We start from the raw sequence: 24160 nt of genomic DNA on the forward strand, positions 1-24160 counted from the left end.
GCGTTTACATGGACCCCAATAATCCAATTGTAATCGGACTAGTAGCACAGTCGAAATAAAAAGTCACCTGTAACCACATCAGTTGGAATTAATTAATTGGCCAAATCCCATTTAAATTTCATTCGGATTGTAAGGGGTGGTTTAAACCTTTTGTAATCCAATTGAGAAGTCATGTAAACACTTGATTGGATTGAAAACTGAAACTGGAAAATTTGTGCACATGTGCAATGATGTAGAAATGGCGTAATGACGTATGACGCAGGGAATGAGCTGTTGAATAAAGTGTCATAAATGACTGTTGTGTCATTCTAAAATTCTCTTTCAACTCATTGTCAGTGAAGTGGAGCAGGACAATGTCCCGCCAGACCTTTGTTTTGGGCACAGGAATGGGTGTTTGTACTGTTTGATTAATATAAGCAGCACTGTATAATGGTTCACGTGCTTGTCGTCTCCTAATTAGGACCCAAAATCAAAGAAAAGAAGCAATTGAGGAGAATAGTATGCACAAATAGCAGGAAACTCTGTGTATTTGTGCAGTTTGCACATGTCAAAAAAATCAATTCTGATTTGAAGTGCATCTGGAAAGTATTCACATCGCTTCACTTTTTCCACATTTTGTTGTGTTACAGCTTTATTCCAAAATGGATTAAATTCATTATTTTCCTCAAAATTCTACAAACAATACTCCATAATGACAGTGTGAAAGAAGTTTTTTGAAATCTTCGCAATTTTATTAAAAATAAAAAACGGAAAAAAAAAAATCACATGTACATAAGTATTCACAGCCTTTGCTCAGTACTTTGTTGAAGCACCTTTGGCACCAATTACAGCCTCAAGTCTTTTTGAGTATGCTACAAGCTTGGCACACCTATTTTTGGGCAGTTTCTCCCATTTTCCTTTGCAGGACCTCTCAAGCTCCATCAGGTTAGATGGGGAGCGTTGGTTCACAGCCATTTTCAGATCTCTTCAGAGATGTTCAATCGGGTTCCAGTCTGGGCTCTAGCTGGGCCACTCAAGGACATTCACAAAGTTATCCTGTAGCCACTCCTTTGTTATCTTGGCTGTGTGCTTAGGGTCATTGTCCTGTTGGAAGATGAACCTTCACCCCAGTCTGAGGTCCAGAGTGCTTTCATCAAGGATGTTTCCGTACAGTGCTGCATTCATCTTTCCCTCGATCCTGACTAGTCTCCCAGTTCCTGGATGGTGTTGGCCAGGTGATGAACGGTGCCTGGTTTCCTCCAGACAAGACGCTTGCTATTCAGGCCATCAATCTTTGTTTCATCAGACCAGTGAATTTTGTTTCTCATGGTCTGAGAGTCCTCTAGGCAGGCTGTCATGTGCCTTTTACTGAGGAGTGGCTTCTGTCTGGCCACTCTACCATACAGGCCTAATTGGAGTGCTGCAGAGATGGTTGTTCTTCTGGAAGGTTCTCCTCTCTCCACAGAGAAATGCTGGAGCTCTGTCAGAGTGACCATCGGGTTCTTGGTCACCTCCCTAACTAAGGCCCTTCTCCTCCGATCGCTCAGTTTGGCGGGCAGCCCACTCGGTCCTGGTGGTTCCAAACTTCTTCAATTTACGAATGATGGAGGCCACTGTGCCCATTGGGACCTTCAATGCTGCAGAAATTTTTCTGTACCTTTCCCCAGATCTGTGCCTTGATACAATCCTGTCTCGGAAAGGTCTAAAGGCAATTCCTTGGACTTCATGGCTTGGTTTGTGCTCTGACATGCACTGTTAACTGTGGGACCTTATATAGACAGGTGTGTGCCTTTCCAAATCATGTCAAATCAACTGAATTTACCACAGGTGGACTCCAATCAAGTTGTAAAAACATCTCAAGGATGATGAGTGGAAACAGGATGCACCTGAGCTTAATTTTGAGTGTCATGGCAAAGGCTGTGAATACTTATGTACATGTGATTGTTTTTTTTTTGTTTTTTTTTTAATAAAATTGCAAAGATTTCAAACAAACTTCTTTCACGTTTCCATTATATGGGGTATTGTTTGTAGAATTTTGAGGAAAATAATGAATTTAATCCCTTTTGGAATAAGGCTGTAACATAACAAAATGTGGAAAAAGTGAAGCGCTGTGAATACTTTCCTGATGCACTGTAAACGCGCACATCAACCAGATCACTTTATTTAGCATTCATGTAAACAGCGTTCATGTAAACATCGAATTCATCGGCTAAATTATTTAATGAATGAATTCATTCCGATTCAAACAACAGGTGTTCATGTAAACGTAGCTACTAATTGAGCGATTACATGTGACATGATTCATTTCAGTAAGTTGTACTGTATCTTTCAACATATCTTTTGATGTTTATGCATGTTTTTCATGCTATAACTTATATTAAAGTGGAAGAAAAGACTCTGCACTGCTGCTAGATATAACTTTTTTTTTTTTCTTTTTTTTTGTGTCTGGTATGACCCATTATGACTTATGTCTATATCTTGTGTGCACAAAGTCCAAATTTATGGAGTCTACATATGGAGAACAAATAGTTCTGAGCAAACATGCTTAGTTTCATGAATTTATGATGTTCGGGAGGCTAACAGCAAATTCTAAACTATCTGGAAGATGAAGGCTGTGATATTAATGTTATCTGCTAGGATAAGCAATCTTTTAAGCATGATCTTTTTTTAATTGGTTTCCATCCCTTTGAATGGAAATAAATGCATTGATTTAGTTCTTCTGAATAACTATGGTGTACTGATAATTATAATAATGTGTCAAAAAAATGGCAAGGAGACTGTCTGAACATTTTAATAATTTATTAATAAGCTAGTGTTTTCTGAGTCAGTGTCAACTACAAAGACGATGCTGACTTATCTGCGCAGTATTGTGGATGCACCTATAGAGGCAAGTGGACATTTCATATTGATTACATAATCAGAATGTTTGTTTTTAATTTGAATTGGTTCATTTAAAAGTAGACATTTCAAGCTTTCTATAGATACATTTCTCATGTGTTTGAGGTAAGTATATGCTTTGGTTTCGGTTTATTTTTGGACACAAATAAAAGTAGCCCCTTTACAATTTCGAATAATGTCTTACTGTTTTCTGTATGACCAAAATTGACAGAGCATTTTACATTCTTTCTGTTGTTATCAGTAAAAAATGATCGTGCCAGCACCGCCGGGTTAATTTAAACATCATGCAGAAAGAGCGGTACTAGCTTCCACACTCTGCACAAGGACCTGGAGATGTGCCTAATAATAGCGCACATTTATCTAGATTAAAGTTGCCATGTAAAGTGGCAAATGTTAAGCTACTACTTATATATTTCAAAGAAGTCATATTTAAGGTCAATGAATGATAGGCAAATGTTTAGATTTCCTGGCTGACATATTGTAATTACCACATGGACCAGCTGTGTTAACAATCTGTCCATCATGGACTCCGTGACTTCGCCACTTCCTGTGGAGTTCTTTTTCTAACCGACTAATTAAAATTTGCTTGACTATGCCAGTTCTCATCGACTAACAGTTGGTCGACTATTAGGGGGCAGCCCTAGTAGTGATAATGTTTGATAAATCAGTGTTTAAAAAAAAAAAAAAAAAAAAATGCATGGTTGGACATGAGTGTATGCAGTATATTTTAGTTTATATTTTCATTTTAGGTTTAGTTTTTTCAACGTTGAAAAACTTTGTCCTGTCTTAACTCAATATGGACAGAAGTCACACCTCTGCAGGTTGACATTCTGAAGAGTTGTAAACACTATGGCTATGTGGCATTTCAACACATTGCTCAGTTTATTTGAGCGGTCCAACAAGTAAACTTCTTGATCAACCACTGGCATGGCAAGGCCCAAACCTCAGATTCTTCATTATAAGTTGATTTGGATAAAAGTATCTGCTAAATAAATGTAGTAGAAGATTGTTGCCACCCATTTCTTACAAAAAAAAAAAAGCCTACCATCCTCTTTAAATGAAGGTAGGTGATTGCTGATGGCATTAACATTCTTGTGTCTTGGAGTGAAACGATCTGAAGGCTATGCTAGAGTTCTTCGGCTAGGCATGAAGAGGGTTTTGCATACCTTCCCCTTGGCCCTCTTTGAGACGCTGGAGGATGCAGGAACTAGGGCAGTTACTTTAATTTTAGCTGCTCCAGCCCTCTGGCAGCACAGAACAGCTTTGTACTCCAACCTTTTTTGGCTGAGACCTGCAGAGAAGCTCAAAAGTTTTCAGTGCTCTCAAAAACAGGACATGTCAAATTGTAAGATAAATAAAACTGTCCCCGTTCCTAGAAAAAGTTTATGTAGACTTTTTACTTCCTGTGAAATAAAGACATGCACTATAGCAATTTTAAGGGCACAATAAAAGCTGCTTTCTATGGAATGGTATATAAAGAAAGTTAAATACTGTCTCAGAGTCCTGCACGGATCCTTTTTAGTTAACCCGCACCCGCAGTACTTAACAGAACACCCAAGCCGTTATCCGACAGCAGCGCTAATTTAATTACGTACCCGACCTGTTTGACAAAGACATGACCCGAACTGCACCTGCATTAAATCTGCTACATCAGATAGACAAAAATTTTCTCATGTAACACAAGCAATCAAACAAACATTAGGCATTCTGAGTTGATTAATTTAGAAAAAATTACAGGGTCTCTCTTAACTTCATGATCTTATAAGTATCAGACAATATCAAGCAGGTTTGGGTTGTTCCACATTTTTAGTGTTTAAGACAAAAATATGTCTTGGTCAGGCTCAGGCCTGGCAAGAAAATTAACAGGATAAAAATAAAGAGCTTAAAGGGATAGCTCACCCAAAAATGAAAATTATCCCATGATTTACTCACCCTCAAGCCATCCTAGGTGTATATGACTATCTTCTTTCAGATAAACACAATCGGAGATATATTTAAAAATATCCTTAGTCCTCCAAGGTTTATAATGGTTGTGAATGGGGGCCCTCGTTTTGAAGTCAAAAATAATGCATCCATCCATAATCAAAGTAATCCATATGACTTCAGTGGGTTAATAAAGGCCTTCTGAAGTGAAGCGATGCGTTTTTGTAAGAAAAATATCCATATTTAAAATTTTATAAATTCAAATAACTAGCTTCCAGCAGACGACGGTACGCAGAATGCGCAAGTTAAACCTTGGAGGACTAAGGATATTTTTAAATATATCTCTGGTTGTATTCGTCTGAAAGAAGATAGTCATAAACACCTAGGATAGCTTGAGGGTGAGTAAATCATGGGATAATTTTCATTTTTGGGTGAACTATCCCTTTAAGTCAGCTGTTGCTCAGTGGTGTATTGAGAGTTGGCTCATGTGTGGCTGTCTGCATGAAGTTAGTTTTAGTGCAGCAGTTTAATTACGATCGGTAACTAGGCCTGTCGCAATAATCATTATATCGACTATTATATTGCGCAATATATGTACATGACCTCAATCATTTTTGGTCATCTGCAGTTCCTACACAGAGCAGTCATCAACAGGTGAAAAAAGGCGTTATTTGAGGCGTTTTCCTGACAACTACAGACAGTTTGGAAGAACAAGTCTGAATGCTCTCGATTTCAAAGCCGCAATCCACTGTTCCAGTGCAAATATATGTTGTTTTCAGCAATAGAGTGCACCCTTACTTCACTGAGAAAAGAAGGTCAGGTCAAATCTGTAAATGGAAAATCTCCATAGTGCTTTTTGTGCATTTGCAGTTTTTTATTTATTTTTTTGTTACTTGGCACTTTTTTAGAAAATATTTACCATTTATTCAAGTTTTTTTTATTTAGGATGTTACATTTTTTTGATCCTTCATTTCCATGATTTAAAGAATTAAATGGTTGTTGTCATTTGAAAGTGTGTAGGCCTACTTGTATTATTATGCTGTTATATTCTGATTATATATTCAGTGGCATAAAATGGTCTTAAAATGACAATAATATCATATATCGCAATTATTTCTGGAACAATATATCGCACAACAAAAAGTAGTTATCGTGGCAGGCCTGCCGGTAACCTTCAGGAATACTGATGAATTAATTGCAATTAAAGAATACTTTTTTTTTTTTTTTTTTATATATATATAAATAAAGTTTGAGTTTAATATTTTGAGGCATATATAATGGGAGCATGAATATGTACTGCATAGTATGAAGGACACATTTATCTTTTCTTTTTCTTTTTTCAACTGTATTGTAGTAGCTCGTTTTGCTTTCTTTGGCATGTGTGTTCATACATGTACATAAAGAGGCTTGCACAGTTGTTTTATTCACATGTTTGCTGCTCTGTTACTATGTTTACAGATGAGCCAGCCAGCCCTAGTATAGACCATGATGGCAGCCACATTCCTGCATCGGCTCTGATCTCTGGAGCTCAGGCTGTAATCTCTGACAGCCCAAGCCCCACCACCCCCAGTCCCCTCATGCGCCGGCAACTGTCTCATGACCAAGGTAAGCAATTTTGTATAAATTTCAATTTATTTGAACAATTATTGTCATCTGAGGGCCCCATATGAATGGGACAGGGAGCATTTTGTTGGATGTGTTGCTAATGTTGTATATTTTTTTGTCTACATCTATGCAGAGTCTCTCAGAAATGCCATTCTGGAATCAGGAACCAAAACAGAGCGCTCAAAATCATACGATGAAGGTCTGGACAACTACCGGGAGGAAGGCCGTGGGTAAGTGTCATTTAAAAGTGCTGGATCATAAATTTGGAGATTCCTAATACTGTAGTTGTGAATGGTTGTTTGGGCTAACATATTCGTTAATTTCCTCAGACGATCCAGCAAACCGAGTCTAAGTGTTTTCAGGAAGGTGAGAGATGCACATGAAATTCTCCCTTATAAAGAGCAGCCTTCCTTAAACCAGAATGATAGCGATGTTGGCTTTGTTCCAAAACCTATTGAGATGCCTATGTAGAGAGCATTTTAAAGCTGTGCCTAAAGGGCGATCCAAGATACCTTCTTTTTGTCAAATTCTAAGACTATGTCTCCACAAAGGACACGTGTGATATACTGACAAAAGTTCATCCAAGATGAACAAAGAATCAGACCCATTAAACTAATGGTGCAACTAGGCATGGGCCGTTTACTGGTTTCAAGTTATACCACGGTTTGAAAACGTCACGGTTTCAAAACCACTAAATTTTTCTGTGATACCGATCCTGCGGTATGAGCTGTTATTTTTATGTCGTGTCAAAGATGCAAAGTGCAGGAATCCTCCAGGCTGTGTGCAGCGTAGTGAGTAACACGACCCCTCCCCCTCCGTTGGTGCGAGCAGTCAGTCAGTCACCTGTGTGTGTGTGTGTGTGTGTGTGTGTGTGTGTGTGTGTGTGTGTGTGTGTGTGTAGGATGGCAGAAGGAGGTGAACCCCTGAAACATTTTCCCCTATTGAAAAAGATAAAGTGATGTGGCTGGTAATGTCTGATGATTGAAATCGCAAAATGGCCTTAACAATTACTTAATAAACTGCACAATGTTACGTTTTCTGATACCTTCATTTCATTCATGGATTGTTTCTGTTCTGACAGAGCAGCGCGAGCTCGCACCATTTGCGGGAGTTGGAACACTATTAGCATGATCGCCAGGGTTCAAAGCGCCAAATGCGGATGTGATCTAATTATAGAAATATATAGTCTGACGCGCTTCATAGAGAAAACAGCTTTCAGCTTCGATTCACAGAAAATGCTGCTCTGCAAGTGCTGTGTGTTTGAGTCGCTTATCATTTGAATTTAGGAACGCAACGTGCACCAAACATCTATAATACAGAAGCAACTCGGCAGGTTTTGGAACAGAGCAAAAATGATGGACATTTAAGCAAGACTAAACACTAAAATTTCACGGTTGTTCTGGTTTTATAGGCACTTGATGGCCACAAGTCTGATGACTCCAGTTCCAGAAGAGACTCCTCCACTGAGATCTTCAGTGATTCCACCAAGGAGGGTTGGCTGCATTTCCGACAGCTCAACACAGAGAAGGGCAAGGTGGGAAAAGGATCTCTCTGTCTCATTTCCCATAGTGCCAAAATCCTTCAAGTCCATATTGAATGGAATGTTGATAGTTTTACTGTGATTGTTTTTATTGATCATGACCAGTTTTTACATTTGTTCCTATCTTTATAGCGAGTCGGTGGTGGTATGCGGCCATGGAAACAAATGTATGCAGTGCTGCGTGGACACTCCCTTTACCTCTATAAGGACAAAAAGGAGGGGCTTGCTCATGTCAACTCCCAACTGGAGGACGAGCCTCAATCAATCAGCATCAAGGCCTGCTTGATTGACATCTCTTACAGCGATACAAAGCGCAAGAATGTCCTGCGGCTAACGACTTCAGACTGCGAATATCTGTTTCAGGCAGAGGGCCGAGAGGACATGCTGTCCTGGATAAGAGTCATTCAAGAAAACAGCAACCTGGACGAGGAGGTTTGTCGATTTGACAATAGCTGGGTTTCCATCCAAATGTGAAGTGAATCTTTTCAAAGTTCACAGAAAAAAGAAAAAAAACCCGAATGCGTTAGGTGCGTTTCTATTAAGTTGTTCCAGTGAATGACAGTGGAATTGGTAACCTAGTAACCAACAGTAAATAAAACACTGTGACCAAGCATTTGTGAAAGCTTCGCCTAAACACTTATGAATAAGAAAACAATAAACGAGAGATGTCTGAATTAATGCATCATAACGGAGTCAAACATAAATGTATAACATGTCTGTTACAACACCATCCGTGGAAACAAATGTTCGCTACGTCAGAATTTATTCGGCAAATGCGTTTCTATCTCCCATTATTCTCATAAACTCACTCAAGTCAAAAACCACCTCAAGTGAGCATAAACTTTTTAGCAAATTAAGGGATTTTTTTTTTTTTTTTTCCAAAATTGGCCATTTTCATCACTAGTTTCTGATGCGATTACTTCAAAATGCACATAAAAACAGGGTGATGAAAACATAGCTAATGATGGCGTGATCTTCTTGGCTACCTTCACACTGCAGCTGCATTGGCAGGCGCTTGTGTGAGACAGTTAAGTGATACCCGCAACTCCTAAATTTTAAGAGTACGAACACATTTTTATTGGTCATAACTTCTGGAGAGAAATAATGCAGACACTGAATAAGGATGACACTTTCTAGTGCGCAAGTGTTGAGAACCTGTGTTTGTCTATGCTATGAAATGGGGCTGGGGAAAAAAAAGTCAATTTTATTTATTTATTTATTTTTTACAATTTTAAAATATATTTTTTTTTATTCCAGAATCAATATTAATTCATATTAAATTGCTTTATTTTAGTCCTTGCTTATAGACGAGGCGGAGCAAAATTACCTCTTTTATTTCAGCAGAGGGTGATACGTGTTGTATCGGTTAGTATTACATGACATTATATCTCTTACTAGTAGACACGAGAAAGTGAAAAATGGTGGACTGACATAGGGCTGGGCGATAAAACGATAACGATATGTATCGCGATAGACACGTGATCGATATCAATAAAAAATGTGTTCGATAAAACCTTCGATATTTTTTTTATTCTTCATCGGAAGAAAACAGAGGTTGCGAAGCAAGTTTGGTTGCATTAACAAAGGCACTCGCTCTCTGGTAACCTAGCAACAGCCAATCATGTAACAGTATCATATTTGGTTGCGCCATATCGTTGTCTCGTGCTGGTCTGCTGGATTCCTCTTCAGTAACCGGCGACTGATAAGCAGAAAATGAGTGCCGCAGTGAGCGAGGTAATTGTAAATAAAAGAGGAAAAGTCAGCTCGTTAGTATGGCAGTTTTTTGGATATTATAAGTCTGACCATAGTCAGACCAATGTCGTCTGCAAATTATGCAAGACCGTCGTCCCCGCCAAGACTGGTAATACCACGAACTTGATGTACCACCTTAGCCGCGCTCACCCTTTGGAGCACAGCCGTATTCAACCAACAACATCTGTAGCTGCAACATTTTAATTATTTGAGTTTTCCATGTTTGTTGACATTTCTGTCTTAATAACTGAGGGGATTATGATCAGAGGAAGGATAAGTTTAAAATAAAAATGTTTAAATGTAATATATTTTTCTCCTGGTCCTTATTTTAAAATGGGTCATAAAAAATATCAATAATTATCGATATCGACCAATATGAAACACTGATATCGTGATACAGTTTTCAGCCATATCGCCCAGCCCTAGACTGACATCTACGGATATACAACCTGCACCATCATGTATAAGTGTATCATTCAACTTTTCACCATGGTCTAGAGTTAAAAAGCAAACAAAAATTGCAATACATAGCAATATATAATCTTTATACTTGTAGAATCACAATTCTTAAAAATTTAAATACATATTGTATCGGCACCCAAGTATCGGGATAGTATCGAATTGGGAGATAGGTGTATCATCCCAGCCTTACCAAATGAAGTATGGTATACTTTTGAAAAGCCATGCGTTCGGCTGTATACATACACAATGCTTTTAGTAATTGCGTGAAAACTGAGGTATATTTTGGACTTCAGACATCATTAATGTATGGAGTGACGCCTCCATTCCATGTAAGAAAAAGTGTGTCTGTTGCAACCACTTGATTTTTTTTTTTTTTTTTTTTCCCTTTCAAAAGAGATGGTCAAGTGTGGCCACTTATCTACAGTTCCAAAGCAGAGTAGAAACTCTCAAGGCTAAGTATAAAGGGGTCAACAAATGAAAAGAACTATGGCCGCATTTTTTTTTTTCTTCTTCTAATGAACATGCCAAGCTTGGATGTTTTATGCATAAACAGTTGAAGAGTATTGCCTGTTGCCATCTTTGCTAATTGGCATTTGGTTGTGGGCACACCGATTTTGAGCCAGTCACTTGAGCCATAACTGCCATGTGACTAATTACTGTAACTGCAGGAAAATGACAATCTGAAGCTGGATTGGCTGGTGGCAAATTGGCCTTCTAGTGACTGTCCTGCTGATGCATGAGCTGTGACGTCAAAGGCAGCAGGCAGGGAAAAATCTATTTTATGCTTCTAAGTGGTCAAAAAAAAAAAATCAGGCACTGGTAAAGCATCTGCTGTACACAGTAAAATATTTGTGATCTAAAATTTGCTTGCAATTTATTAGATCCGAATACACAGCTACTTTTAAAACGCCAAACATGGAGAAAGATGCTTTTTGCTCACATAATTAAGTAGTTACAGCATCTACCAGCAGGGGATAACAGGATCATGCTAACCACTAAATCCTTGACCCCCTTCAGAACAGTATCTGAATACACATTTAAAAAGCCATGTCCTCCTCACAAAAAAATTAATATGAGTGGAAAATCATAGCAGATTAATATCATCATGTGAAGTTTGTGGCCTGTGTCTGCCCCCTCAGAGTTGACTGCACAAACATTGTAGTATTGCAAAACTTTGTCAGCATTTTCTGATATGAAACCATGTGAAAACCAGCTCACAGCTAACACAAAAGCGCTTTGTCATCTGCTGAAATCAGTGTTGAGATGAAATTGTTTACTAAAGGTGTGAGGATTATGGGTAGGCTTTTTGTTGATATTCTCTTTCTGTGTTTGCTAGAGGAACTGGTTTTATTTAACACTCAATCAGAATTATGTTGCTGTACTCAGGTTTGCATGTTACCACAGAGCTAATGATTCTATGTCTTTTCAGAACGCCACCGTAACCAGCACTGATTTGATCAACCGAAAGCTCAAGGAGTATATATCCATGAGGTAAAGAACATGTCCTAGGCCCTGTTTACACCTTGTATTAAGATGCGTTTTGGTCGATCAGATCACATGCATGTTTGCCTTGCCATATTGGCCCTGTTCCAAATCCTAGTAGGATTGTCACTGTCTAGAATGGCAGCATCCTGACTGAAATGCAGTCTCACAAGTGAGTCAATTGAAATGAAGCTCTGTCAGCTGTCACTCACAAACACACACAAAAAAACCTGACCACACAAGACTCGACTAGCACTCCTAGTTGATTGAGATAGTAGTAGATTAGCATGTTGCTACTAGGGCTGCATGATTATTTGCAATAAAACCGAAATTGCGACATGGTTTAATGCGATTTATGAAATCGCAAAGGCTGTGCATTTAAATAAATAAATAAATGCACTGCATTTCAGAGTGAAGCCCATGTGTTCTTTTACACGTAAGCAGCTCATGGTCTTGTGTTTTCAGTGTCTCAGTGTGACTTGGTTCGCAGTAAATGCTGCTCCACACAATCTCTATCTCTTTATCTGCTTTGAGTTTGGGTCACTTATGTGCATTTGGGAAAGCAACAGGCATTAAGTATGTTTTCACACAAATTTTGGCAAACCTGGAGCATTTTTTAAATCTAATTTTAAAATCACAAAAAAAAAAAGTTTCTACGCTAACAACTGTATAAAACAATAAGGAAAAGTTTTGCATTGAAAGCCTTCCTGTGATGGCTAAAATTATTGCCTTGGTTGTCAGTTCACTAGCTTTTAGGACAGAGTGCCAAGGTCTCTCTTGAACCATTCCTTTTTTCTTCCCTCTTCACATGTGTTGAACTGTATAAGCTTGCCTTGTGATCAGTGTCCAGTAATATGTGTGTATTTGTTACAGTGCACCCAGCAGTAAGACAGAGCCATCACCTAAGACCTCACGACAGTCTCTCAGCATTAGACACACTCTGCTGGGTAGCAGCAGTAAGAGTCAGAGCCCTTACTCGCCCAGAAACGAACAGGAGAGGAGTAAAGGTAACACACGGCATTATGAAGTGACACTAAAACCCATTGAATGTGCTTTATCTCAGTGAAATGTTGATGTCAGCAATATGTGTCTCAGATGACTCCAGTCCTCCAAGAGATAAAGCCGCTTGGAGGAGAGGAATTCCAGGCCTGAAGAAGAAGCCTCAAGATAAGAGGCCCACTGTTGGTGTCACGTTTGGAGTGCGACTGGATAATTGCCCCCCTGCACAAAACAATAGAGTAAGAGATGCCAGATATTACAAATGTTGTTCTGCATCATGCAAATGTAACTATAATTGGTGAAACTCACGCAACCATGCCAAGGTTACATTTCACTTCAAAAGCAAATGGGGGGGGAAGAAATTTTTGCATCGACATTTCTAGCATATTTCCCCCTCTAACCGTCAATACAATATATCTGAATATTTTTACATTTAAATCTTTACCATAATATAAAAAAAAACTATGGTTTCATATTACATTAATGAGGAGGGGTTTTTCTGTAGTAAATGGGCGTGTCATAAAATTAAGGTCATTATGGGAAAACAATAAATTGATCCTAAAAATAGGTTTCATTTTCTTAAACCAAAATGGAATTTCATGTTTTTTTTTCTTTTGACTTTAGGGTATATGATATTAAAAATAACACTAATTACTGTCTGTGGTATAGTTTGTGCCTTTGATCGTGGAGGTGTGTTGTAAGCTGGTGGAGGAGAGAGGGCTGGAATACACAGGGATTTATAGAGTCCCTGGAAACAACGCTGCCATCTCGAGCATGCAGGAGGAACTAGACACTAAAGGCATGACAGACATTGATATCCAGGATGACGTGAGTAAACACTTTGCCCTCTGTGATATCATATATGACTCTTGTTCCTTAAAGGCAGTCCTGATCTTTATGCTTTTATTTTGTTCAGCAGAAGTGGCGAGACCTCAATGTGATCAGCAGTTTGCTTAAGTCCTTTTTCAGGAAACTTCCTGAGCCTCTGTTTACTAATGGTGAGACTAATGATCGCATAGGCTTTATACAAAACAAATGGAAAACGCTACACTCTCTAATAGAGAAACTTGTATCTAAGCCCTATTTTCTCCACTTGTGGAGGAAGCACTCCTCCTAGAGGACTACATTAGACAGTGGAAAACCTGAAAATATCTAGAAATTTTTAAAATCATAATTTGCAGGCCTGAAAATTGGTGGCAAATAATACAATGTTTTAAAAAAAATGAAAAAGGTCACAAAATGGTGTTTAAAAATGAAAATTTTAAGTTCTATAGTAAATCTTTTTTTTTTTTTTTTTTTTTTTTTTTTTTTTTTTTTTTTTGGCATTCATCAGAAATATTTCTTTGCTTTGGTACCTTTTTGAATGTGGGGACCCTGATTAATGGACTTCAGTAGTGTTCTAATGATGCTTGTTTTGCTCTGATTATAGAAAAATATTCCAACTTCATTGATGCCAATCGAATGGAGGACCCTGTAGAGCGGTTAAAAGCACTGAAGAGACTGGTACGGTTTATCTGAAGACTGCTGTTGAATTACTAAATACTAATGTTTACTAGATAGGAGAAATAAAATCCTCTAATCAGCAATAAAATCCTCAACAGATTGAAATAAATCATATTTACTGTGTTTATTCCTCCCAGATACACGAATTACCAGACCATCATTATGAAACGCTCAAGTTCCTCTCTGGGCATCTCAAAACTGTCTCTGAAAACTGTGAGAAAAACAAGGTATGAAATTTGATGTTCAGTTAATTTACCCTGTTTTGGTGTATTGAACAATCTGTTACAAGAAATTATTAATTAAAATACTGAATAAACCTTAAGCCGGTTTTGTGGTTAATATTACTCCACTGTAAACCATTACTTTAAAAAAAGTTAAACATTAAATTATAAAATTCTTAACAGATCATTAAACTGCAGTGCTGCTCAGTTTCATCTGCCACAGCTTGTCTCAAGAACCCGGAAGTACAGATGCTTGTTGTGTGATGTCAATAATAGATAGAAAAGAAAGGAATTGAAAGCTTTCTTTATGAAGCTTTTTTTGTATTTAATTAGATGGAGCCACGTAACTTGGCCATCGTGTTTGGCCCAACCCTTGTCAGAACCTCTGAAGACAACATGACGCACATGGTCACGCACATGCCTGATCAGTACAAGATTGTTGAGACTCTCATTCAGCAAGTAAGACCATTTTCCTTTAATCTCCATGTGTAAATTGATGTCTGAATTCTGCTGAACTTTGTCTGCTTTTCTCTTCTACAGTATGATTGGTTCTTCACAGAAGATGGAGATGAAGAGCCAACGGTGAGTCTGTAGCTTCCCGCCATTCTCCTCTTGAGTGGATTTCTCAGCCCTAAACAAGCATCCTTTTCCAAGATCTATTAGTTGAGTCTTGGCTCAGTATAACCACTGAGTCTCCAAGGTAACACTGGTCATGAAAACGAATAGTAACCCTCAACATTTTCTCAGTTTCCCTTTGGTCCCATTTCCACCTGGTTTTAACATCTGTATTGAAATATTGCATCTCCTCAGCGCATTTAGAGGTGGTTAGAGACGTAAAATGGCCACATCGAAGGACTGCCTACTCCCTTACAAGGGCAGATTTATAATTTTTCGGACCCCAAGCAAAGTTCAGACCTGATGCATTATTTCATTTTCTACAGAACAAAAGCTGCATTACAGGTACATCTGATACTAGGGTGTGAGGCAAGTTAGAAGCTTACTTTAATAAGGCTTCATGCAGCTTTGCATCTTTATGCAGAATTAAAGAGAGCCACTTTAACTTATAGCGTACAGTGCACAGGTCGTACACTCATAGCAGTGCTTCTTCTTTAAATGGCTGTGGTACTGATCCGCGAGTGAAATCCACTGCTACTAAATACAAACTTGCTTTTTCTTTCAAAAAGCTGAATACAAAATCAACAAAGCACTAATAAACTAACCAATTCCACTATTTTCTGCTCTTCACTTTTTATGCAGTAACAGACTATAAACCTACAAGAAATTGACACAATTTATTTTAAGTCATGATTTGACGGAAAAAAAAAAAAAACACATGGATTCATTGTCACTAGTGGACATTGTGGACCCACTAAAGCCCCAAGCATTTGCATGGTTTACATGGCGGTTGAAGCTGCCACTGCTCACAAAACACATACTCTTGGCATTGAAAACAATGTTTCAAATCTGTTTTAAAAGAAAACATTCATCTGTTTGGCAAAGCTCATACATGCACATGCTTAAGACTTCACTGAATGTTCTCGATATACCTCATTTCAGTGACATGAATTTTTACATCTCATTACTTGTGTATGTCAGACCACCGTGGAGCAAGAGAGCACCGTTCAGTCTCAGCCTGTGCCAAACATTGACCATCTGCTGACCAACATTGGCCGCACTGCTCCATCGCCCGGAGACGTCTCAGGTAATCTTGCCTTCATAGTCCAACAGTTTCAGACCAGGGATATGAGTTTAGAAGAATGGATATTATTTAAAACCAAATTGAAACATTCAGGGTGTTCAGATGTTATTGTATGTGTGTGTATGTTCACTCTCTTAGTATATTTCAGATGATTAGCAGATATTCACGCTTGCCATTTAGATCTGTCAATGTTTAGAGCAAACAAGAGCAAGCTTGCCAGAAATGTCTTGGTGCATATGTAAAGGTGAACTATTTTAGCAATTTTGCATTGGTCAAACGTATTTGATGAGCTGTTTGAAAAATTGGATAAAATAGTTCCTATGTTTGTGAAGCTTATGAATCAACCTTTTTCATTTAATTGTTTCTATACCTTCAGCCATTGTTTTTTTTGACTAGTTGTCTTTATTTCAATTATATGATTTCTCAAGAATTCTCCTTTTGCTTTGGTTTGTATTGGTTTGAACCTCACTCATTGTCATCCCTCCCTAATGCTTTAGTCTCTGTTATGACTCCACTCCTCCTTTTCTTTCAGTTCTTTTCCCTCTTTACCCTTCTCTTGTGCTAACCTGGCATGTTCTTTCCCAAAAGAAATGGAAAAATCAATAATAAACCACCAAAGGTTTACCCGTCTGACCCATCTTGTCTCTAGTGTTTTTCTTCTCCCTTGTCCCTGTCCAGCACTGCTCACACATTACCCAATCTTGACACAGGCCAAGTGGGCGGCGTCTATCACTCGGTGATGTCACTGATGGACTCTGTAATGTCTGTGATGGACAGCTGGGACTGTAGGAAGAAGGAGGAGTGTTGTCCCCAATGTAGCTGCCTAGTCTGCAGAAATCCCCGATTCTTATAAATTGAAAGCGAATCCGGGACAAACCCACCAGAAAACAAAAGAAACAAAAAAAAGAGTGTCAGAGAAGTTGATATTTGTCATCGTCGTGTTGCACGTTTCATATCTTATAAGATTATTATTAACAGAGAGGATACAGAGCTGTGATGGTGTAATGTGTCTGAAAAGCCTCTTTGCTGTCTCTCGTTGTCTCTGAAGCTGACCGCATGGAGTTCTAGCATGGTATGGTCTCCAGGATTTCTTCCAGTCATGTGACATACAGTAACTGTCATTGATGATGTCTGAAGGGGTGTGGTGAGGGGCTGAGCCGGCTTAAATCATAAAGCTCCCGATGTATCTCATACCATTTCAAAAGCATTAGTATCTCTGATGGAGAGTGAGCAAAGGGGCTTTTGAGTGGTGAAGTAGCCCATCTTAAGGACTTTCTTCCTTCTCGTAGCTGCTCTACCACCTTATAGCTTTGGCCCCTTTAGCCCCTTTCTGCCCTCCTGTCATATCTGACCCTTGTTGTTCCTTGTCATAGTCTCTCAGTGCTTTAATTCATTCTGCATCTCCATGTTCTGCACCGAAAGGCTGATACCGTTCAACACAGATATGATTCCCCAAGTGACTCACTCACATGGCGATTTGCCATGGCATAGCTACCATTCAGGTGCTGTGTAACTAACTGCTAGTGTTGAATTGAGCCGTTTGACTGCTCATGAAAATAATAAGAGACGTGATGTGGTGACAACTAATGAAAGCGCAGACTGTGGAGGTCGCATAATTCACCTCAGTAGGCAGATTAGCAAAGCACAGTACATCTACGTGGTGACCTCCAGTGTGAACATCCTTTAAAACTTCTTACTCCACAACTTCACATCTCTGTGCCTGTCTCATTACAAAAAAAAAAAAAAAACTTTATCTAACCTTGTCGCAATTAGTACAAAGTTGAATGATCACAGCTATTTGAGCTAACAGTTGCTGTGCACTTCAATTCTATAACCGCATATTGCCTTCCACTTACTAGAAATGCCATGAAATATATTACATAGTTGGCTACAAAAACACAAAACTTGACATCCTAAACAAAATCAAACATTTCATGTTTTCCAGTTGTGAATAAATGACATAATGTGCATGTATAAAGCATATAAATCCCATGATGCAATATAGGTTTACAAAAGTAAAGAATTAAGCATACTTAGTCATTTGCAAATAGCAGCAACATCCAGCTCTCGCCCACCAATACATAGCTGTAAGGATGTTCATCCCTGCCTTGGTGATATCTCTGAGTTGGGAAAGAATGCCTTTAGACTTGTTCTGCTGTTTCTGTGTGTATGTTTGTGTGTGTGTGTGTGTGTGTGTGTGTCAGTGATTGGTGGTCTCACTGTGGACAGGATGTCTGTCTGTCTGTGTGAATGTGTGCATGAGCTGCCTCCTGTCTTACTGCACACTGCCGGGTTCTTGTCATCACTCATTCCTCTTTCCTCCATTTCTCTGTGTGTGATGGCTTAAGTGTGTCGCCTTCATCTCTCGGATCTCTACATGACTCCACTGTTTGTGCTGTTCCGCTGCTGTTGTGGTGAAGGATATTTATATTTCAGTCTCCCTTTGTCTCTGGCTCTTTGTCCCCTCTGTATTCCACCTGAAATAGCCTACTTACTTTTTTCTCTCTCTATTCCACTAGATTCAACCACCAGTGACTCTGCTAAATCAAAGGTGAGTACTTTCTCTTGATCATTACAAAATCACCTTGTATGAAAGAAGAGAGGCTTCACAAGCCACTTCCATGTGATGTGGGATTGATCACAATGTATTGTAAACTTACACTTTTCTTTATGTGCTTGGTTCTGTAGCAGGGTTCCTGGGGATCTGGTAAGGACCAATATAGTAGAGAGCTGCTACGTACTTCCATCTTTGCTAGTCGCAAACGCAAAAAGCCTAAGGACAAGCCTCAGCCGAGCAGCTCTGATGATGACCTGGATGCTAGCTTTTCCAAGACGAATCTTCCGGTGCAAAATGATCCAAATTGGCCTGCTGATGATCAAACCGAAGATGCTGAGAGTGAAGTTGGGCTTGATGACCAAATAGAAAGGACTGAGGATGATGACCAGAGCCCAGGAGACAGTCTTGACCTCACCTCTGAAAACAAGCAGCTCATCTCTGAACATCTGCCCCGGCAAACTTGTCCCTCACCTAAAATCATTACATCACCCAAACCTAGTTATCACATGCAGATGACTCGCCAAAGTTCTCTGTCCGACCCTCCCTCCAACTATGACGATGGATGTGTCTCGGATCTGGGCACACTTAACAGCACCAGTTCCCAGGCCTCAGTACCAAGGATGAGGCTCGGGAGGACACCAGGCCACTGGATGGAGAATACAGGAATGGGCCCAGGAGCAGAAGTCTGCTCTATCACGTCAGATTACTCCACCACCTCCTCCATGACTTTCCACACGGGGGTGGAGTCAATTGCCCTCAGTCCAGAGGTGCAGTCTGTTGCCGAAAGCCGCGGGGATGATGCTGACGATGAAAGAAGTGAACTCATTAGTGAGGGACGGCCCATGGAGACTGACAGTGAGAGCGACTTATCAGTCTTTGCCGGTGGACGAGATAGCGGGCCAACTGAAGATAGCAACCCACTGGAGGGTAGCGTCACACCTTTGCAAGATGTACCAAACCTCATCCCCTCTCATCGAATCATCGCGTGTGATACCCTGGCACGCAAGAGGGGGAGTCGGCAGAAGACGGACAGCGAGTCTTCAGCAGACGGGAGCCGAAGCGACAAGGACTCTAGTCGACTATCGCGAGTGCTTGAGGCAGTCAAGGGCCGGTCCACTGGCAGTCTAAGCTCTTCCTCTCGCAGTGAATCGGAGCGTGCCGAACCCATTTGGCGAATCAAAATCACCGACCGGTTAAAGTGTCGACTGCGGACGTCAGCTGATGACATGTTCGGGGTGGGTTCCCAGCGCACCAGGTCCCCCGAGACTCGAAGTAAACGGAAAACCAATATCCGCCGCAGGCACACCATGGGTGGTCAGCGGGACTTTGCCGAGTTGTCTGTAATTGGGGACTGGCAAAGAGTCGAGGGCAACGAGCTCTCGGCTATGGATCGTTTAAAGCCCAAGTGCAGTTCGCAGGACTTCTCCATCAGAGACTGGATAGCTCGAGAGCGACACCGCACCAGCAACCCTGAAGTTAGCCTGGATGGGCTGGACCTGCACCCTTCCCGATCACGGGACCTGTTATCCGCTGGGCCCTCACACTCCCACTTGGGTCAGCTCCTCAATGGAGATGTAGTGGCCGCTCAGAGCAAGAGCCTAAGCCTAGCCGCAGATGCCCACCCTCACAAACTCTCTGGTGCTCAAGTGGTCCGTTCCCGTTTCTATCAGTACCTGTGAAAGTGTGTGTTGAGTGTATACTCGGGTATATATTCACACACACATATATATATATATATATATATATATATATGAGTGTCTGAGTATCGACATGTTTAAAGGTACTTGAGTGATGCTTGTAAGCCATGTTGGCGTCGGCAGTAGAATGCTAGTTGAATATCATGAGCGAAAGTGTTTGTTTGTGTGATGTTCGAGATCAGGAGAAAGTCTGAATTAAATCACTGTTGAGTGTTCTCTGGACCGGTAGAGTTTCAAGAAATGTTTTTAAAACATCCTGTGATATTTCCTTCTGTGAATGAAATTACGTACAGACCCAATGTTGTACAGTGAACAGAGGCCCTCTCACTGTAGGCCAACCAAAGTGCAGTATTGATGTAAGACTGGGTGAGCTCGAGTTCCAGTGAATATAGATTTTAGATTTGAGTGTAGAGTTAAGATGACTGAGACATCACATAATGGAGCAGTTTTAGTCCAAATGGCTTGGAAGATAAAGGCAAGTAACCGAGAAATAGGCTGAGCAGGTAGGTCAGTAGTCTGGAATTGTAGGATGTTGAGAAGACTAGAGTATCTTGAACCTTGACAAAAGATTCATTTTATTGGAAAGTGTAAAGAGGCCCCTGGTGTTGTGATAGATCCTTCAGTAACCAAAACAAGAATGTATCTGCTTATTGTAATACTAAACAAACTGCCATTTTCATTTATGAAGTGTATATATTTCCCCTTTCTGTGCTTTTTGTTTATTCTGCCTGTGTTTGGACTGCTTTGCGTGCTGTGTTATGGAACGGTGTCTGTTTCGTTTTCCTTTTTAAATGCAATGCATGGCAGACACTCGGCACAGTAAACTTTTTTTTTTTTTTTTTTTTAAATAACAGAAGACAAAAAGAAATTCAAAACAACTTCCCTCTGATGCAATTTGCTGTGTACATGTTGATGTTTGTTATACTGCGACTACTGAGACATGATTACTGTCTCTGGCATAAAGCTGGAAAAAAATTATGGGAAAAGAATGGATTGTTAAAGAACAAATCAGGTGTCTTTGGATCATGAAAGTGCCTCATATTGAATACTGGTCTTGGGTTGTTGAAGGTGCCACATCTCAGATACATTAAGGTGTAAAATAAAATAAAAAAAGAGAAAGTTTAAAAAAAAAAATCCTCTTCACCTTAGCCAGACTTCATTCATGGAAAAATGAGAAGCTTCCATTCCTACAGCATTCCTCCTGGGTCTTAACACTATTTTAATGCATTATTGTTTTAAGTTTTGCATTTGGTATTTTAACCAGACTTGAATTTTAAATATTCCTGTAAAGTAAGTAACTTAAATGTACATATCTATTACATGTTTTAGCTGCTCCTCTTCCTCCGGTCATCTTCATCGCATCAGTTTCTTTTTGTAAGTATTGTATGATACAGAGGTGAGGTTAAGGGACCTGGGGGAGCGAATGCGAACATGCTAATCATCTCTGGGGCTCTTCGGTATCCCCTTGTGTGAACAATGCTTCCCTAACTGTTTGTATCATGCTGGGTCTGCACTTGTGGTAGACACGCATTGTAAAACACTGGAAAATAAACCCTTTTTGTCTGATAAATAACTAGTGTGGAATTATTTCAGTTCTTTGTCAATCTCAGTTTGAAGCCACAAGGGGGCAGACTGTCGTCGCAGGAATTTGCTACAAACAAAACGGTCCTTGAGTCTTTGTCCAATAAATGCGAACCGCATGAATGCAACTGTATAGAACCTTGCTTTTAAATGAGTAAACAAACAAAATAGCTTTCAAAATGCTTTATGTACAAGGTACACACAAGTAGGGACCAAAACAGTAATTTACACATCAGTGCATCTGCTTACAAGACAGGAATTCACTTACAACAATAAATTCAGTGGAACCACATAGGAACATTCAAGCTGTCAAAAGTAATGACACATAAATAGATACATTAACACAAAAGAAACCATCTTGCCACCATGCCAAATTTTATAGCAAGAAAATATATTCTATGCAAAACGTTCTTTAAAAACCTTTGTAACCACGTATGACAGAAAAAGAAAGAAAAAAAAACAAAAAAAACGCATACCTGCCCAAAGACGCTAGTCCTATGAATTTTGTACTCACAGTTAATCTACTGTATTAATTTACAACTTAACCAGTACACAGGACTGTAAAGAAAATGTTTTTGGCAGGATTGTGGCATGGTTCTTAGTCCTCTCTTTGATAACGTAAAACTATTTCTAAACCTTTTTCCAATCTGTCCATAAATTATTCGTCCTACCTCATGGACTGCCTGTCTAGAGCAGGTTTATTCCAATAAGGCACAGTGACTAAATGAATATCAATAGACATTTGCAGCTGCACTCAAAAAAAAAAAAAAAAATAAATTGAAGACTATGCTTCTCAGAATGGGCTGATTCACTAACAAACAATATGGATGCTGCTGTGGATTGTTACTACAACAGATCAATTTTAAAGCAACTGTTTTACTGTAGCACATTTGAAACAATCAGAACAAATTCCTGTAAGACTTTTTATATGATTTATGCTGCCTTCACGTGCTCTCGGAATTATCGTAAATACGAGTTTCCTTGATAAAAATTGCACATGAACGCCCTCTCCCATTTCGAAACTTGAATGCGATGAGCTCGTAATCACGACTTTTAGACTTTATTTCCGATAGCACATGAAGTCAGCAATTTTTTAACATAAATTGCCACATTCAGCTGACACATTAAATGGTTTTATGAACATTTTGCACAAATTCGTTTAGCACAAACAGGCCTCATGACTTTGACATTGATGACAGAAACAAATGAGTTCACAATGACATTTATACCCAAATAAAGGCCCTAATCTGCAATAACTGTATTAAACTCAGAATGGTATGCAGCAGGGAAAATAATTGAGTAATTTGCAGCTTCGGTATTCTGGCCAATCATTCTTCTTTATATTGTGCTGTCATCTCTTAAAGCTTTCTGTCAGCAATGCATGAATTAGAGAACACAAGCAAAAGAGCTCGACAGTTCGTCCGAATCACTCCAGTTTTCTCACACTGCTTGTGTGGTGCTGTGATTATGAAATGGTTCAACATGTACCTCCACAGGTTATTTTATCACCAAGTCATTCAAACTCTTTCCTGGATCCAATGAGCCAATCAGAGTTGAGGGGCGTGGTCCATGCAGAGGCTCAGGAGAAGCCATCAGAACTAACATGGGAATGAAGGAATGGTGTAATGGAGGGGAGGAGTTTGCATATTGGGCTGTAAGCTGGCTTGTGCTGGATATGAATAGGACTTTAACCATCATCCTCGTTGTCCTGCTCAAGTTTGTCTTCACTCAGTATCTCTGGTGGTCTGAAACATTCGACGAAGAAGTTGACCAGTGACTGACTTAGATGTTGCTGTGAGTCTTTCGAGTGAAGGAAGTGGCCTTCATCTGGGTAGATCTGACAAAAAAAGAAAAATAATTATGCAGTTGCCTCACCCACTCAAGTACTACCCATTTTTATTACCTTAATGTGACAGATGTCTGAATGAAACAGGATATTCAGTGAAAAATAAATGTATTCCTCGTGTGACAAGCTTGTACTTTTTCCACTTTGTGAAATCAATCAATATATTAGTATAATATTCATTACTTATGTCTGAGAGGTTTTTAGCATGTTGAACTCTCCTCAATGAGCCACAAGATTGGAGGTGCCATTCATGTTTATGACACAGATGGTACAGAAAGAGTTACTAAAGGGATAGTTCACCCAAAACTGAAAATTCTGTCATTATTTACTCACCCTCAAGTTGTTCCAAGCAGATCTCGCCCCCCATTGACTACCATAGTAGGAAAGAAAAATACTATGGTAGTCAATGGGGGGGT

The 24160-nt window shown here is 39.5% G+C and overlaps 2 protein-coding genes across 15 annotated transcripts in view; one reads left to right on the top strand and one right to left on the bottom strand.

The window, feature by feature from the left end:
• Positions 1 to 21890, top strand: part of arhgap21b (Rho GTPase activating protein 21b) — a 76004-nt gene extending 54114 nt beyond the window's left edge. For 2 of the 9 annotated variants that reach the window (XM_051913308.1, XM_051913317.1), the window contains 17 exons: positions 6259 to 6405; positions 6539 to 6635; positions 6735 to 6771; positions 7817 to 7939; positions 8078 to 8377; positions 11589 to 11650; positions 12515 to 12648; positions 12737 to 12879; positions 13310 to 13468; positions 13560 to 13638; positions 14070 to 14143; positions 14281 to 14370; positions 14698 to 14823; positions 14905 to 14946; positions 15961 to 16066; positions 18583 to 18614; positions 18752 to 21890. In XM_051913308.1, the coding sequence (XP_051769268.1) occupies positions 6259 to 6405; positions 6539 to 6635; positions 6735 to 6771; positions 7817 to 7939; positions 8078 to 8377; positions 11589 to 11650; positions 12515 to 12648; positions 12737 to 12879; positions 13310 to 13468; positions 13560 to 13638; positions 14070 to 14143; positions 14281 to 14370; positions 14698 to 14823; positions 14905 to 14946; positions 15961 to 16066; positions 18583 to 18614; positions 18752 to 20299 (3299 nt within the window). In that variant the 3' untranslated portion in view covers positions 20300 to 21890. Of the gene's footprint in view, positions 1 to 6258; positions 6406 to 6538; positions 6636 to 6734; positions 6772 to 7816; positions 7940 to 8077; positions 8378 to 11588; positions 11651 to 12514; positions 12649 to 12736; positions 12880 to 13309; positions 13469 to 13559; positions 13639 to 14069; positions 14144 to 14280; positions 14371 to 14697; positions 14824 to 14904; positions 14947 to 15305; positions 15325 to 15960; positions 16067 to 16741; positions 16936 to 17041; positions 17136 to 18582; positions 18615 to 18751 lie in introns of those variants that run through there. The other 7 variants (XR_007932784.1, XR_007932783.1, XM_051913337.1 and 4 more) reach the window with 7 other exon arrangements.
• Positions 21891 to 22066: 176 nt separating this feature from the next.
• dpp6b (dipeptidyl-peptidase 6b) overlaps positions 22067 to 24160 on the bottom strand; it is a 141104-nt gene continuing 139010 nt past the window's right edge. For all 6 annotated transcript variants that reach the window (XM_051913374.1, XM_051913383.1, XM_051913369.1 and 3 more), the window contains one exon: positions 22067 to 23735. In XM_051913374.1, coding sequence (XP_051769334.1) covers positions 23586 to 23735 — 150 coding nt within the window. In that variant the 3' untranslated portion in view covers positions 22067 to 23585. The remainder of the gene's footprint in view (positions 23736 to 24160) is intronic.

Source organism: Ctenopharyngodon idella, chromosome 2 (assembly GCF_019924925.1).
Source record: "Ctenopharyngodon idella isolate HZGC_01 chromosome 2, HZGC01, whole genome shotgun sequence".
Taxonomy (NCBI): domain Eukaryota; kingdom Metazoa; phylum Chordata; class Actinopteri; order Cypriniformes; family Xenocyprididae; genus Ctenopharyngodon; species Ctenopharyngodon idella.